This window comes from Dermacentor andersoni, chromosome 3 (assembly GCF_023375885.2).
Source record: "Dermacentor andersoni chromosome 3, qqDerAnde1_hic_scaffold, whole genome shotgun sequence".
In the NCBI taxonomy this organism is placed as follows: Eukaryota; Metazoa; Arthropoda; class Arachnida; order Ixodida; family Ixodidae; genus Dermacentor; species Dermacentor andersoni.
The window spans coordinates 115,487,371-115,505,012 of NC_092816.1; the positions used below are offsets into that span (position 1 = coordinate 115,487,371).

The 17,642-nt window shown below is 46.8% G+C and overlaps 1 protein-coding gene across 1 annotated transcript in view; it reads left to right on the forward strand.

Moving 5' to 3' along the window:
• Positions 1 to 1,197: 1,197 nt before the first annotated feature.
• Positions 1,198 to 17,642, forward strand: part of LOC126539261 (uncharacterized) — a 267,707-nt gene continuing 251,262 nt past the window's right edge. Inside the window, exon 1 of the mRNA XM_055074814.1 lies at positions 1,198 to 1,233. Within this exon, the coding sequence (XP_054930789.1) occupies positions 1,213 to 1,233 (21 nt within the window). The 5' untranslated portion in view covers positions 1,198 to 1,212. The remainder of the gene's footprint in view (positions 1,234 to 17,642) is intronic.

Below are 17,642 nucleotides of genomic sequence, written 5' to 3' on the forward strand. Positions count from 1 at the left end.
TCAAGCATATCGTGGAACAGACGCTTGTAGCAATACAAACAAGGGGCGGAATCTGAGGCTTTGTCAGTTGTCCCTCTCACTCTCAGAATGCCAGAAATAATTCCTCCTATTGCGGATATAGCAGCCATCGAAAGCATCCCCGTTGCTACAGCAACGAAACGCAGCGTTGATGATAGGGTTTCTGTGAGGAGGATGCAGCGGAGTCCTCTTCGCACGTACTTTGCGAGCGTTACCGCTGTATGTTATCTCAGTGTCTGCCTGCGCTATCTCACATTCCGCCTATATCGGACAACAAAAGAGCTTTGTTTGACTGTTTCGGCCGGTTTTCTTGCACTACAGCTTCGAAAAGACCGAGTTGTTCCTGCAGTCGGTCTGCGTGCGGGCTGGCATATCATGTCTGCTACGGGAGCATCCTCAAAAGCGAGTCATTTCAAGGCACTAGCACCTTAGAGAAACATACCTACGTAAACAGCCAACACTCGAGCCGTTTCACGGCCGAGCAAGTAAAGTATAAACCCCATGCAAGCGATCTTGCGCACGTCAGCGACAAGCGATGCGATGGAGATGGCTGTCGCGTTCGCTTCGTCATCTACAAGTCGTACCCTATGCGAGCGATGACTTCGAGCGACGTCTCCCCAGTGTTGCTGGTATGAGGGCAGCAATATAGGCGCGGAAACTAGCGTGACGCATGGTTTATTAACTTAAGTTGATGTGTTTTACTGTAAAAAGCTGCATAAAATATATCTGAAGGTCTTCCAGTGGAAAGTTCTTACCTTTGCACGTCATTTCAATGTCAATCGTTTGCTTGTTCCGTGCGACAATCGGCAGTACTTGAGTTATGTACATCCAGTTCCGGCTTCGCGCTATTGGCTAGTTGCTCATGGCACTTCCGAGTGACGAGCGACAAATTCTAGATTTGCAGAACCGAGCGATCGCGCTACAAGACCGAGCGATCTTTTCAAGCGACGGCCCGGTCCATTGCTCGAAGCCGTCGCTCGTCGCTGCCGCGCACAAAATTGCGCTCATGGGGTTTAGCGTTAAGGGTGTGAGCACCCGCCAGGCGGCGTGGCGATTTGCACGTCCACTTTACCTCAGAGGTAGGTAGCTTATCACACGTCTATGGGGTCACGTCCACGCATCCCGTTTCCATAGAGGCGTCGATGCTGCGCTGGTCATGTCCCACTGGTTACGCCCACCCCACCGTGCTTTTCCATGCATCGCCTCGCTCGTGCGGTAAGGTGCTTTCTTTTCTATGGAGAGATAATTTTGCTGTTTCTTGAGTTAAGAACATTATTAGAAAGGCGTTTGTTATGCTGGGTGAGCATATTTGGACGTGTAGCATGGAATCTGAGCCATGGCACCCGTTTACCGTTCAGCCACCATTTGTTGTTGCGCCCGTATTTTCCAAAAGAGCATGCGCATTCCTTCCAACGCGTAATTTTCCAAGGGTCACTCGCAAGACCTTCGATTTGAAGCACAGAACTTGTTACATGTAACTCACCCGCACGATCAGACAAACGTTTCATTTGGCGCGGCTCAAGCAATGTAATGCGCATTTGGGATAGTGTTGTGAATGCTGTTTATAGCACACTGCGAATTCACTCTGCATGAGCCTGGCCCGGTTCGCTACACTTTTACTGGACGCGTTGCTTGTCATCGCTAAAACATGCTTCTTTTAATTTGTGGCTATATCAAGTGTGTGATCCAGTATTTTTTCTGTCCAGTTCCCTATGTAAAAAAGAAAAAAAAAAGCATTTTTTCTATAGAACCACTGCTTTCTGTTGTGTGCAACTGATAAAAGCTGCTCAGAAACAGAAAAAGAATTGCAATGAAGAGAACCCTGGCCGTATTATTTTTTTCAATCTACATGAGCTGATTCAGCCTTGCTGGTTCTTCAAGAAGCTTCGCGGCTTTCCCAGTAAAAAAGTTTGCAAGATTACGTCCATTTGTACGGCATGCCTCAGAATGAAATAATAAGGCTTTTGCATTCCACTAGAGAGGACGTATTGCACATTCTTGCAGTCAAAGGTAAACTAGAATAAAAAAAGTTGTTATTGAAAACGAAAGTCAACCAGACATAAACCACGCGTCTAAATTCTTGGAAGTCAAAATCAGCGGTCGGACCAGCCCGCTCGGGGCGCAGGTGGCAGTGCAGTAGCTCGGCCACAGGGCCCTATACGGGAGCGTCCGCACTTTACCAATATGTTTCTTTATGCTAGCACCGTGCAGGTGAATACAGGCATGGATGCCGGCAACGCATGAAGAGAGCTGAGCATGAAGGCAAGCGATGGAAACAAAGCCGGTATCTATAATAATGAAGTGATTACTCCGCGGCACACACAAAAAAGCCACTTTTTGGTTATAGCCTTTCTCTCTTGAATATTACACGCTTGAAAGAAAGCCACTGGTCGTGTTATTTGATCTGAGACATTTTCTGAAACCTTTTTCAAAAGTCTCCTGTATATAAAACAGATAGTGGCTAAGCAACCGAAACAAAATAACCAGATATATTTCGCCCCATGTTTTAAGCCGCTGGTATTGGAGATGGATGGATGGATGGATGGATGGATGGATGGATGGATGGATGGATGGATGGATGGATGGATGGATGGATGGATGGATGGATGGATGGATGGATGGATGGATGGATGGATGGATGGATGGACGGATGGATGGATGGACGGACGGATGGATGGATGGATGGATGGATGGATGGATGGACGGACGGACGGACGGACGGACGGACGGACGGACGGACGGACGGACGGACGGACGGACGGACGGACGGACGGACGGACGGACGGACGGACGGACGGACGGACGGACGGACGGACGGACGGACGGATGGATGGATGGATGGATGGATGGATGGATGGACGGATGGACGGACGGACGGACGGACGGACGGACGGACTCCCCAACTCGTATTTCAAACGTAAACTTTTGTTCGGAGGCACAGCTTTACCTACACTATCTGAAGATAGCTAGACTTCTCGCGTGGTCCGATTTTTTGTTACACTTTGGCTTTCATTAGAGGCTAAATGAATATTGTTAATTGTTTTCTGCCTGTTTAGGGACGTTATTTGAAACATTGACAAAGAATCATCGCGGCCCTCCAAGAGAAAATGGTAACAAACAACCTTATATTTGGAGGAAATAGGGTACACGTTACCGGTAATGTGTGCCGAAATTTGGAATTTTGTAGGTTTATTAGGATATTTGCAAATAATTACTGAATGATTGCCATCCTCCTCTTCAGGAGCGTTTACCAAGTATGGACTTTGTTTGCTCATGTCCTCGGAGAAGTAAACGTGACCGCAAGAACGTTTTTGTATGAGGATGAAGTGCATGTTGTGTGTAATACACTCGTACAATACACTCATTTTGCATAATGAATCCTTACCAACTAGCTCAGCTTTCTGTCGTTATAAACTCGTACAATGAGAATGTTAAACCTGGCCATGTTACACATTTTGTAGAAAATTACTTATGCAAGCGGCCGAAAGCGTTAGAACGAACATGCTATGAATTTTGCCTACCGTTCTGAAAAAAAAATGAAAAAAACTGAGCACAAGACATAGAAGTATTTTCGAAGATATAGGGGGCATCATGCCAGTGATGTGCTGTCAAAGCTTCAATAGCGTCACTTATTTACTGGCTTTGCGAAACATTGCTTAGACCTGAGCTCGAGTGTTAAATACGGCCGCTCTACATAGTGTTTACTAGTTGCGTTGGAGTACTGGACGTCATCTCGTATTCAATTTGGGAGGAAGTGGGAGAAAGCTTGGTTTGATGTATGGCGAATGGGGAATGTGTAATGTTTGTCGATTAACCACATAGGAAGAATTTCAGAGCCTAAGACCTCCCCTCCCCTCCCCTTTTCAATTTCATTTTGAGCTATGTGGCCGTAGAATATTGTTTGAAACCATTCGGTTTGAACGGACTATCACAGTAACACGAAATGCTAAATCTTGTTGGCTTTAAGGATGGTTGCGGAATTCATGTTTTCGCCAGATTCTTGTGCTTTATACGAAGGGCATGTGTATCTCCGGCGTCGTCAATGAACGAAACGAGACACACTGTCATTACCCGATACACGTGAACCATAAGAGAAATACCTTGTGGAAATAAGGAGCATGTCTTCAGTTCCACTGTGTCGGGTAATTGCAGCATTGCATGAAATTTCTAATGGAGTGCTCCAGAATGCTGCAAGCGTATTTTACAGAATTCTATAACATTACTTTCTGAGAAAATTATAACCGCCACTGAGGTGAGATTTGATGAAAATAGGGGTACGTTGGGGCATATCTGCAGGGCGAAGTCAAATGTGTTTTGGTGAAATATGTTTTTTGCAAAAAATATTGCTCTGAAGCGTTACGGGGCCGTTATCAGCCATAAAAAATAATTTCAGAGGTTTTTTTTTTTTTCTGTGCCAGAAATCATGACCATTCCACACCAACGTAGTTCCTAATTGTTGTAAACTGCTTGTCATTTTATAACCTCGCAAAAGCAGTCAGCACGGGCAACGCATGGCTTGATAAACAGGTGAGCTCTCTCCTCCTTGAACCTTGTGATGGCTCCATCTGAGAAGCCAGAGTTAATGAATTGGAAATTTCATCAAAGCAGGGACGTGTTATCAATTGAAAATTCACGGACGATTACGATACTCTAGAATGCAAAATGTGAGCGCCACTCTGTACGTGTTTTCACGTCACGATGTATTGGCTGGCGGGGACAATCTGTCTGGCGCGACACGCTTCAAACGAAACGAAGTGTCGCGCGACTGCCTCGCCAATCTCGAGATCGTCAGAGCTAGCGCGTGGGTGAGGCGTGGGCGCGATTCACAGCAGCCGCCGCCCACAAGCTTCCCCGACGACGTGCGCTACTCTGGCCGTCGTCGCGGCACTACGCTTTTCTTTTCACGCTATCACGCCCTCCTCCGCTTTCCGCCTCATGGTTCCCCTGCAGCCTCCTCTCCGCTTTCCCCCTCGCGCACTTCATTTCCCGCGACAATCCGAGTGTTCGCTTTCAGACTTCACTCGTTCGCTTTGCTACGCCGCAGGATAACGCCGACGCTCGCCGCAGGAACGTTTATTATGTCGTATAATTAACTAACCAAGCAGTTCATTCTTCTAAAGGCCATATGAAATTGTGTTTCAGCGTATACCGTGGACAGTGAACCATACCATAAACGTCTATGTGGACCATCGTTCCGTGTAAAATATGCTATAGTCTGCAGGTATTCTCAGACAGTCGGGTGACCTGACTAAGTGCAATCGACTCCATGTATGCCTAAAAATAACTTGACTGAAAAAGGACTTCGTTTTTACGATGCTACACGACGTGTAAGTGCGTGGAGATAGTCGAGTTATATTTCTGTGTAGGCATACTTGAGCATAGGGATAGCAAATAAAGCAGTAGAAAGTGCGCGCTATTCAAATACCTTACTCTTAACTCTTTCGCTACCGCAAGAAAATGGTCGTCCTTTATAGGTCACGGAAAAAAAATTATTAACTAGTACAAATAATATTCCAGCAGACATGGCAGCCTAGCTATATTGTGCATAATTAAATGCTCTTTCCAAAACCACAGGTAGCCAAAACATTATTAGGTAAAACATAAAAATTCTGGAAAGCGCCATTTTTGTTGCCAGTTGATAAAAACGACATTAAAAAACATGTCTAAAAACATTAATATGAAAGCAAATTCAGAATATACGTTTCAAAGATAAATAAATACCTGAGGAATAGTGTCTGAAAAATAAATGCTCAGCACACCGCCATTCTTCGAATACAAAATAAGAAACGGAGACCAGTTCATCGCTCTTGCCATGCGGTAAAGCAGCTCCTGGATTTTGTGAAGCATAGGTACACTCTACTTTTCCCACAATACGTCTGGTATTTGTTCAAATTTGCGGTCCTCGTAACACATTTTGCAGTACCACCTTTTCGGCATCTTCTGAGGATGGTCCGATGAGAAGTCCAAGGAACGTGCTTCACCAGTTCGTCTCGGGTCATGCGCCTCTTTCAGGACCGATCGCTCTCAGCGTTGCTGGGAAAATACAAGGTTATGCATCCAAGCATATCTGTTTGCATTTTTGCAGATGATCTTTATCACCTCTGCAGAGAAGAGTAGAAATAAATCCCACACCGTTGTAAACTGTCTTGCGCTGATGTATAGTGCTGGGCCCAGATATGTTAAGGGCGGCCTTCTTGGCATGAGCGGGAGTTTCTTTGCTGCCGATGGCAGCCCGTCATAACCTAGATAACCAGTAGAGCTCTCAGGTTGTGTAAAACGATAGGCAGATCACTCAACGCCGTAAAGAAAACTCGGCGGTGAACTGCTGCGATGTCCCATGCTGACTCAAAACATCGTCGCCGTCAGAGCTTGAATCTGCTTTGCTGTGATCTTCGGAATCATAACTTGAGTTCTTATCCCTAAATTGAAGTGCGGGTGCAGCATAGTTTCGACGCAGCCGCGTGGGACGGTGCCATGGGAGCGACTTTCGATAACTACGGAGTGACACCAGCAGCGCCCCTTGCATAGATTTCACGAGAGAGACGAAACCGAAACTCTTGGAAACTGGCTGAAAATGCCAGGTCCACATGTTGGACATGCGGTGGACCTTCATAAATACACTTTCGTGCAATAAAACGACCCAGACTCCAAACCAAAGCTGCCTTGTGAACAGCTGCCGTAATTTTCGGTTAATTATCACCGCTCAGCACTGTCGGACGCAAAGCAGGTGATATAATTTAATTCTTGACTTGCTGGGAGTCATTGGATTACAAAATTTTCATGATAGTGCCGCGTAATCGTGAGCGGCTTGCCTTTTTTCCCGAGCGCGGCAGAAGGTGACAGCCGTGCCTCTTTTTGCTAAAACATAGGCACATTAGTTCGCGAAAACGTCCGTCAAAAATAACAAAATCGCCGGAGCACAAAAATTTCAATTGATTATGAAAGTTCATTGCTTGCGCTAACTACTGGTTGACCTTACGTGGATAAGAAACGGCTCCAACATGTTTAAATTGGGGATCTAAAGCATTGATCAACGGTGACCCATTTGAATAGGCGTGGTAACGAAAGATTTAATGTATTGTTCACATCTCTTAGGGACATCATGCGCTCACTCCGAAGGTGTAAGCAATTAGTATAAGAGACGCACGAACTGATCGGGGTTTCTCGCTTCCCTCGTCTGTTAGGGCAGTTATCTGTAAATAAAAGGCTATAGCAATAAACGAGCTATATGACATCATATGAGTAAGCGAAGACTTATTCAGTCTCCGTCAGTCCCACCGTGCTTAATTGTCTTTTCCTCTATATTCGCGTCCGCTCCTCTTTGCACGAATCTACCGTTCACCGGCCACCGGGCGCACGGGACATATAAACGGCTTGGTTAATTGAAGCGTACTTTCTCAGAAGTCATGCAGCAGCAGGGAGACCCTAGGCCCTATAACGTAAAACTATTCCAATATGTGTTTATTCCAATCTCCTGACGTCAAATTTGCGTAACCACCGACGCACGCATCGGGCAGTCACCCGCAGGGTTGTCTGAATGAACCAAACAAATGCTCCCCTCGTTCATAGAAGGTCACTTTTGCTTGCTTGAAAAACGAATAACATTGCCTACACTGAGCGGCTTGTCTTATCTAATTGGCTGACAAGAGGCGAGAAGCACGCTGAAGTGGAGAGGGATTTGATAGGGGCGAGCCATTGCACTGAAAATCGATAACCGGATGAAGAAGATGGTGCCGGCGTCTGCGATTGGTCCGCTTTCCCTTACTTAGCTTGCGGCGGCTAGTAAAAAATCGCGGCGGCATGCAACGGAAGCTTAAGAATGACGCTAAAACGGATCTTCAGCAAAGAAGAATTGGCAGAATGAGGTCGCAAACGTGCCGAAAGTGCTCAAAAACGTAACATCGCCACGCAAGAAGTTTTATTATACGCAAAAAAAACCGATGCTGTCCGCAGGTGCGAGTAGCCAGCGCCTGAGCGATCGGCGGAAGCCATCTTTTATTCTTTTCGGAACGGGGCAGCCTGCGGCTATTCAGAAGAAAATTCAGTTTTGTTCGGCATATTAATGCACCTTTAACGCGTACACGTCACTTTGACGCGGTGAGTTTTTGCGGTTTTGTGACGTCGCGTGACAGGCAGGTGAAGTGGGTGCAGCCCGAAAACCTTTGACCAATACCTGGGGGCGAATGGCGAAAAGGCGTCGATTGAGAAATAACTATGTTTTTTTTCGGGTCAACTCATGCATAATCAGTGTGTACACATTATATCAGATGAGGAAGTATCGCGTTTTTAGTGACGTCGCATGACAGACAGGTGAAGCGGGGCTTGTCCAAAAAAAGTTTTTGTCCAATCGCGGAGGGCTGATTACAGAATTGGAATAGAAAAGTTTGGAATAGTTTTACGTTATAGCGCCCCCTTCCACGTGCTCTGTCGTCTGTGAACCGCTGTCGTCTACCTCCACATTTGGCACTTAGCGGCCTAAACGTCTCATTATCGCCACCTTTTCTAATACAGCTTTTCTCTCATCGCGCGCGCTCAATCAGCGTCTGGCTGTAGAAGCTCTGAAATATATGGGGCACCGTCTGCCAACCAACTCCCTTGCGAAGGCTTTAATTACATCGTGATCGTACACGCCTGGTGCTGGCCTCAGGCCAGAATTGTCGCATACGCTGACGCTGCCTTCTAGACGCATCACTGCACAGAAGAAGCACTAATGTCAAACTTTTCGTACTGGTATTTCGTATTTCGTGACTTCTGAGATCAGGGAGTCGAACCGTGGACGCGTCGAATGTTAGCACAAGATAGGATCCAGGGCAGAACACTGTGGCCTAGGGCGAGTGATCGCAGATTGCAGCTCTCGAGTACCGCTAACGAAGCTCTTCAGACACACTTCTCTGAGAGAAAAGGCGACGTTTGGGAACATGAACCGAGGGCATACTTCGGTGCAACTGTAGCCCCTGCGTACACAGGGTCAGTGAGCGTAGCCACTAACCAATTGGCCGATTTCATTCGATGCCCTATAGTGGTGAGTCGGTCAATAATATGTGGACATACGACTACAAAAGTTCGAAGCGCTGTTTCGGAAGTTGTAGTGTAATCATGTTTACTTATGCGACGCGCCTTTATGTAACAACCGGAAACTGTCCAAAATCAAGAAAGGGGCTGACAGATGGATAGCACACTGTGGTATAAAGTTTGTAAACAGGGATAAGGGGCCTCAGAAAGGCTGGCCAACGTTTCGATAGGAGGACCTATCTTCGTCAAAGGCGGCCTCGTTATTCTCGGCATGTTAGTTTTAAAGGGTTAGTGCAGTGACGTCACTCCTATCGAAACGTTGGCCAGCCTTTCTGAGGCACCTTATCCCTGTTTACAAACTTTATACCAACCGGAAAATGTGTAACTCTTCTGTTGGCCTAACCGTTGATAGCTCTTAATTACCGACGGCGTTTTGTCGGTGCCTTAAACAAAGGGTTGCATTTATCTTGGCGTTTAGTGTTTCATCCGCTCAGATTGACGTATGCACCGCGGTGTGGTACGCAGACAGCTGCTCAGCTCAGCAGAAAAGCTAAAATTTGTGCGCACAAGGCTCGTGCAACCACAGAAACCAGAAGGCTGTCCAGGCTCCGACAAAGCCGACTAGAGCGTGACAGCTCGTTCTCTTGGCTTGCTTGGTTTCGCAGCAAAATGCACGGCGCGTCTTTGGAGAAACTGGAAGCCCCCACGTGCCGAGAGCCCATGTGAATTGACACCGTGACAGCACGATGGCGGCGGCGCCTACGGCGACGGCGTCAACGGCGACAGCGCGCATGCGCCTCCACGGACCGTATAAATGTTGTCTCAACAAAGGAATTTTCGAATTTCCTCTCCGGCTACTTGGCCTTGACTTACCAGGTTCTGTTATAATTTTATTTGCAGCCTCGAATATGAGATGCAGCCACGGGAATGTTTGCTAGACGGTCCGCATCGCTCACCGCGAGTTCAACGGATTACTGCGCGCTATTTCGCATCTCTTTACATTTGATCTCCACGTTTCGTGTTTTTCAGTTATTGATTCTTGCTGTTGCTGTTCTTTTCACATTACTGTGTAATTTTAATTTTCCACATTGGTAGCACTTTATCAGTACTGAAGATCTCTTTCTGATTAAGAAAACTGACTCGCATCCCTGCGCCGGAAAAGTGGATGTCCAGCGAAACCGTTGAAAACGACTGCTGCAACTGCTGGCAGGGTGTGGAATGCTTTATTGCTTTAGAGTAATGGTAGTGATGGTAATCTAGAGCATCGATAGTAATGGGAGCAATGGTAACTTTGACACCACGCCGCCGCTGGTCATATTGCCGTTTCTTTTTCCGTTTGTCGCTCCTCGTATTCACGCTGCTCCTCGGGAGTCCTAACAATGCGTTGCGTTCCCGTAGCGGTGCTACAAGAATTAAACCAGTTGCTAGGTGCGTTATTTTATACAGGAAAGGCTAGAGACTCAACGCCCCTCGTCAGAAGCTGCCTGAGCCGCGGCAGCTTGCCGAACAGTAATATTTACCTTATGCGGGGAGCGATACGTGCTTCGCGTTGTCATCAGGAGTGCTTTGTCATCATTTATGTGCTTCAAGTACTTGTTTTGTGCTTGTTCTTTATTGAAACGAATGCTGTTCTGCATGTTGTACGCGTGATTCCAAGGAACGTATGGATCTTGAGCTTCACTCTACCGAGTGCCTCTATTTTACGGGGGTACGAGTCACTGTTCCTGCCCTGCACTGCTGCCGCATTCGACCCGCATTTTTGCTCACGGACGCGGACTCAAAAAATACCGAGCGCCGAGAGGCTAACAGCTTCGCTGTAATATTGAACAAATCTACCCGATTTTTGGCCACCCATTTACTGTGTGTATGTGCCCCTTATTGTCTGACCAGAACATCATCTCCCAGCTTGAATTCCTTCCTTTTTTTCATAGTACACTTACATCTTAACAAAACATCATTTGTTTACTTTATATTCTTAAGTGAAGATTTCTGTAAATAATAATATTATAAACAAGATCTGGCTATAATATTCTCGTTATTTCTTTTACTACTACATCCCTTCACCGCCTTATCCTATCGTTCTGCTGCCTGCTTCCTCGCAAAATACCCTGTTGTGGGTACGTGCCATCGTCTGGGATCATAATCATCACCAGCTTCGCTCCCGGTACCCCACGTTCGGGGTAAAAAGAAGAACCGGAAGAGATGAAATCATGGCCGCGCCTCCCCATCAAAGAGTCGACCATAATTCCGCAGCTCCTGCCGCTGAATCACCAAGTGACGGACATCTCATGGGGCCGCCGGTCGCTCTCGGCGTCGATGTCATCGAGAGAAGTGGCTCCGCGGATGGGTGACCACAGCGCGGTGGGTCAGCCGGCGTCGCAGGAGCTCTCCGATGCCGCGCGGCCGCTCAAGCCCACCCATGGCGGCGGCGTCGACCGGCACGGCAGGGAGCGAAAGACTACGATCCTGGTGATCTGGATAATCATCCTCGTCCTTGCCACTTTGGCCCTCGTGCTGTTCAGCTCCGGTAAGAACAGCAAGCCGGGTCTACTATACCGCGGCGGAACCGCCAGCGAAGAGGCGGCCCGCAACGTCACCGCCACTCGCCGCCATCCGAGCCCTCGACCTTTGCCTAGAAGAAGAAGAACAAGACGCACGCGGCTCTACGAGGCGACGACGACTTTGTCGTCGCTCTTTACTGGTGAGCTGGAAGCGACGAGAGACGACGTTACGGGCCCGTCCGAGGGAGAGCCACCGGCTGACGGAAGAAACGCGACCGATGCGACCAGAAGTTAACGGCTCGTTTTTTGAACGCGAGTCGGGCGTGAGATCCTTACGACGGCGTACAAAGAGTTTGCCGACATTACGCGACGCTCGTCTAATTCTAAATTGCGTGTTATTTCGCGCGCCTTTGTTATCGAGGCCGCGAATTACTGCGCATGCCTTGGACGAAACATCGACGATCGATTAAATTAATTTGCTGCCTAGCTCTGCCGTACGTTGGCTTTGTTGTTTTACCGGTTTATACCGGTGGCAAGCTGTCTCTCACGCCTTGTCGGAGCTACCCAGTTATACTGTTCGATGTAGTTCGACACGTTGGAACTTAATGATACAGGTGGCGCCAACTCCGGAGATGGGAGAGCGGAAAGCCTGCGGTCTGACACTTCGGCTGTCATTCATAGGATACTGATGGTATACCGCATAGTGGCACGATATCTCCCTTTGTTAGGAGCTATAGGCACGAACATGGCAACTTCGAGAGGTGTTGACGACGTTCGTCAAAGTGCATTTTAATTAAACGGAACATGCACATGCTTCATATACAGTGTGGAACATTATTCGCTCCGGTCCTTGTTCCTTCGACTCTATGAAATGCCTAATTGAAGCGCTCACAGGTAGTACTACGTTCTCGATTCACATTACCATGTGGTTGAGCGATCTGATTATGCCAATTTAGGTGGTTTCATTGCCTAGAGTAGCGCCAGAAATAAGGAATATGCAGGCACGAGTAAGAAGGAAATTCAAGCATGACAGTCCACTCGCAACTGTTGCTGCAGTACTTCAATAATTTGTGTGCAAATTCACGAGGTCCTGACGCATTGACTTCATGAGTGTCGCGGCAAGCTTACGAAAAGTGAAGTGTGCCATTTATTCCACGTGTTTTGTCGCATTGGTGCCCGTGCTTCTGAGGCACGAATTTGAAACATTTTCTTTCGAAAAGCGGCACCCATCGGGGCACAGAATTGACTTAGCAGCCTTTCTTTAATAAAAATATTTATAAAGAAGCATGAATGAATTGTGCTTAATTGTGATTATGAGGCACGCTGTAGTGGGCGACTCCGGATTCTTTTTCACCATTAAGGGATCTCTAACATTGGCCCCAATGCACGGGACACAGGCGTTTTTGCATTTCGTCACCATGCAAATGCGGTCGGCGTGGCCAGGATTCGATCCCGCGACCTCGTGCTTACCAGCGCAACACCATAGCCGCTAAGCCACCGCGGCGAGTATAAAGAAGGATATTAACGCGGTATTTCCGTTGGCTTGCACCGGTAGAAGGCTTGTCTTCTGACACATTGGTTTGATGTTGCATATGTGATTTGAGGCTGTGCTTTCCCTCTTGCGATGTTCAACCTTTTGTCAGTGCATTGGGGAGATTCCGTTATCCCCACTAAAATCAAGATTTAAGACTATAGGACCCGGGCGAGCAGCTAAACAATGAAAATAAAAGATTGGCGCATCCCACGAAGATGTGACAATCTGTTATAAGCGAAGCCTCCTTCACTCCCATACCATATTCACTTTTATATACTTTAGCATTCCTCGCTCCGTGTACGCTTTGGCGCAATTTGGTTTGTTTGTTTGCTTGCCTCCAAGAGTGGTTCATATCCACTATACACTGCAAGAATGTTTACGCCCTTAAGAGCGTTTTTCTTGTCGCACTGGTAACACCCTTACCATTAGGGCCCTACAAAAATTTATAGAGGACCACAACGGAGCTCTAACTAGGTGATTCCCACCGTTGGTGGGAATTACCTCTGCGGCTGTTGTGAAGCTTCATCACGGTAAAGTTGCTTTTTCCAGCCGCAGCACTGCAAAAAAAAGTGAAATATTTATACAATGTATCTTCAATAGCAAAGCACACTTTGGCAACTGCTGCTGAGTCCATGGTATTGTGCGCAATGAGCTATGGCTTTTGCGTCCACGTGGTTGCCGCTGTTTACATAAGTTCTAACTGAAACGTAACATGTGTAAAAAAGGTATTTATTTAAGAAAATATTATACATATCCTACTCATATGCTGGAATCTATGTGAAGCAAATATTTCAATGCCAGAGAAGTAAATGCGTTGCGCCCAATTCTTTATTTTCATCCGATCCTGTGCATTGTGTAATCTCATCCAATATTTAATTTATGCACCACACAGGTGAAAACTCTAATGCCATGTATATATACTGTTTATGTTTACGCACTACACCTTGACGCGACTCGACACTTTCCAGAGATGTAGTGCACGAAACTGGTTCTCAGCATAATCGGTTCTCAAAATTCTCAGCAAGATCGGTTCTCTTGCGCTCAAGCCTAAAGCTTAAGCGTAGAAATTAAAAAGAAATTTGCTGTATCATAAGAAGCCAACAAACACTAACACGAAGGACACCATAGGGGAAATTACCTGTGCTTAATAAATTAAATAAAGACACGATAAACTAATGGAAATCAAAGTGGACGAAAAACCAACTTGCCGCAGGTGGGGAACAATCCCAAAGCCTTCGCATTTGCTGTGACTTTTACATTATGATTGTGCTCTACTGTTTCGCGACATCTTTCCCCTTCTATGGTGCTTGGAATTATGCCTCCCGAAGATATCTCGCGGTCGTAAGCTGTGCGTGTTCTATTTTAAATTGACAGTAAAAGGTGGAATACAGGGACCTTTCTAACTTTTGCCTGGTTTCAGTCTTTTGCGCTCACTTCCTCCAAGCTTAATTATCAAATTGATCCAACAGCAACTTCCTTTTTAACACAACGTTTCTTTATGCAGCACACGACTGCCGATTATAAACAAGTCACTTTAGTAAGTAGGCTTAAAACAACACTTCCCTTGCTCGTCTGTTACGTGACTGCAACGGCAAAAGTGCGTTCTTAGTGTAGATGAACTTTGTAAACATTGGGAAGCATTGTATACTTGAATCGAATGGGCTAGCGAGCAGAAAAGAATTGCTTTCGCGGTTAAGTGTGCCTTTTGAAGCAAACGAAACAAGGCGGCGGTTCACCCTGTTTCTTATGGCTACGCAGGTCACGTTCACCGGTGGTCTTTGTTCGCAAAGCAGCAGATGCAATGCTTTGTCGAGAGGAGGACGGAAATGGATCGTGATTGGGGATTCTAAGAGATTTCTGGGAAGTCAGTGACGAAAGAGGGATGCACTTAGATTCGCTCTCGTATTTGGCCAGTTAAACAGCTTACTTCGGTGGCGCAGGGATGCGTTGCTTAAGTAGAACAGCTGAAGGTAGGTCGCGTCGTTACACGTCATTCTGTGTGAGCGCGCTCAGCTCACCGTTGGTGGCTCTGCGGCTGTCGCGAAGCTTTGTCACGGTAAAGTTGCTTTTCCGAGCCGCAATACTGCAAAAAAAAAAAAAAAAAAAAATAAAAAAAACAAAGCTGTGCAATATTTAGACAATGCATCTGCAATAGCAAAGCACACTTTGGAAACTGCTGCTGAGTCCATGGTATTGTGCGCGATGCGCTACGGCTTTTGAATCCACGTGGCTGCCGCTGTTTACATAAGTCCTAACTGAAACGTAACATGTACACAGAATTATGTGCTGCACAACGAATTTGCTGTAGCGCTTAGTAGAGAAGCGGGGCTGGCTATGTCCGTTTAACACAACTAAAATGCTTCAAGGCATCCAGGGACAGCGGCAGTAATTTAGCGAAGCTTAGCTAGAACAAGAAGGCAAGCAGCGACATGCTGCAATGAGAAATGTCAAAATGCGAACTGAGTATTTATCTGGCGTCTCTCGTTCAGACTTGCCAAAAGCACGAAACGCGGAGCACTTACTGCATGTCCTTATAATCATGTAGTCTTCATAAAGTAAGCTCATGAGCACAAGTCACCTTTCAAGGCCTGTTTGCGAACTGAAGCAGTCAAACCAAAAGGCGGTGCCATACTCCGGCAGCGTAAGGATCTTTATAGACCCAATATTTATTTAGCTGTTCCTTCTTCATGAAAGAAGCCCGCTATATATATAGCTTCTGTTATCGGTCAGCTCGTGGCCTATACTGCTCCAAGGAAACGTTTCGTTGATTCTCGTGCTCCTGAATCACGGATGCAAGCTTATAACGAACTGGGCTTGAAACACTGTGGCGATGCTATTGCTCGATGACGCAATGGCTCTAAGTTTTGTCGCGCTGTATTTTTCTTTTTACTTTTTTTGTATGTGCTTGCTTTTAGAGGCCTGCGGTAGCCAATAGATGCGCGCGTACTGTCAGGTCATTTCCACGCCGAATATAGCAGCGAAGGCGGCATCATGTCGGATGAGGCCGCCAGGGCTTCGACCTACGAACCTCTGTGAAGAGAACATGGCACATATAATACTAGAAAAAAAAGTAAGCAAGCAATAACTCTCGTCATTACAACAGGTTCCTTGCCGTCGTTATCTTCGAAGGTTCGTGCCACTGCTATCCAGACCACGTGCTTGCACTCACGACACGTATGGCCAAGGAAAACAAAGCTTGTTTACACGGACACACGCGCGTACGTGCTTCGACCGAGCATAATTTCACTCGGCCTCCGCAGCACAACCTTTGTATCCTCGCTCACCAGTCCCATTTCTAGCGCTCGCTCTTTACGAACAGCGCTCGGTTTCAAAACAGTGCAGTGACCGGTATATCCGAAGCCTCTTCGGCAGCGCCAGATGTCGGCGGACGATGTACGTGCCGACGGTTACGAGCGAGGTCATCCCCTGTTTGCACTAGGTATTTCGGTGGAAAAGAACCAGTCCCCCTAGCGCGTGATGCTCCAAAGAAAGGGTGCGTGAACCTAGCATCGATGGCTCGTCCGATCCGCGAGACTTACTCGAGCTAAGGCAATAGCGGCGGCATCAGCGGAGACGCGACAAAACTTACGTGCACTGCGTCTGCGTAAACATTGGACGACGAAAAGCGTGACGCCAAGTCGTTGCGTCTGCGAGACAAACGGCGCTGCAAGTGGCGTGCGCTCGAACAACTGCGAGACTATTTTGAGCATTTTCCGACTTGGAATGCATAACGAAATCAAGATGGAGGGCGAGTTTCTTTTTTGTTTTAGCGCGGTGTGCACTTTTTACCCCTCGAGTATTTAAACAAAAAAGATAGATAATTGAATTGAAAAAGTTCGGTCGTCTCGAATGTGCACTGGGAATGCTGCTTTCGTGGCGCTGGCGTTGAAGTGGCTTATCAGATGACTGCCAAAAAGAAGAAAACAAAATGCCGAAAGGAACTTTTCAAATTAGATTTTCCCGTTGGCGTGACATAGGTGAAAATAAATCTGAGAAATGAGGACACAGGAGGATGTTTCAAACAGGCATGCGCAATCTGGTCTGAAATGTGAACAGGAAGATAGTGGCGTATAGAAAACTAGAGAGAGGCCGAAAGCAGAATATAGCCAGGTGGCGTGGGGAGATTGCCATGAGCTTAGAAAAGGGGTCCAGTTCGAACCATTTTCTTCCGAGTAGGAAATGGAAAAAGGAGATTCACGCTTCGAGAACGAGCAACGCGGCTCAAGCGCGGGTCGTGTGCTCGGCTGAACAGAGTTTTGAGACGCCATTTGTTAACGCAAGCGTGAACACGTGAACAGCTTCAACATTGACTCCGGGATCGTCGTCTCCGGAAGCAACTCCGTCTTCTAGCAATGCAGTTCTGAAAACGCAAGTTGATATTCACGGTCAGGGTGGGCGTATAGTTATGCGGGTCGTTTCATTTGAGATATCTATAAGAATCCCTAATTATTAAGGGTGTTGGAATAGTGGAAATTTCGGATGGAATCGAATACGAAGTTTTGAGGAATATGGCCACCAACTATAATATAGAATATCGAATATTTTCTGCTTCCTAAAGCAAGATAAATTGCGAAGTT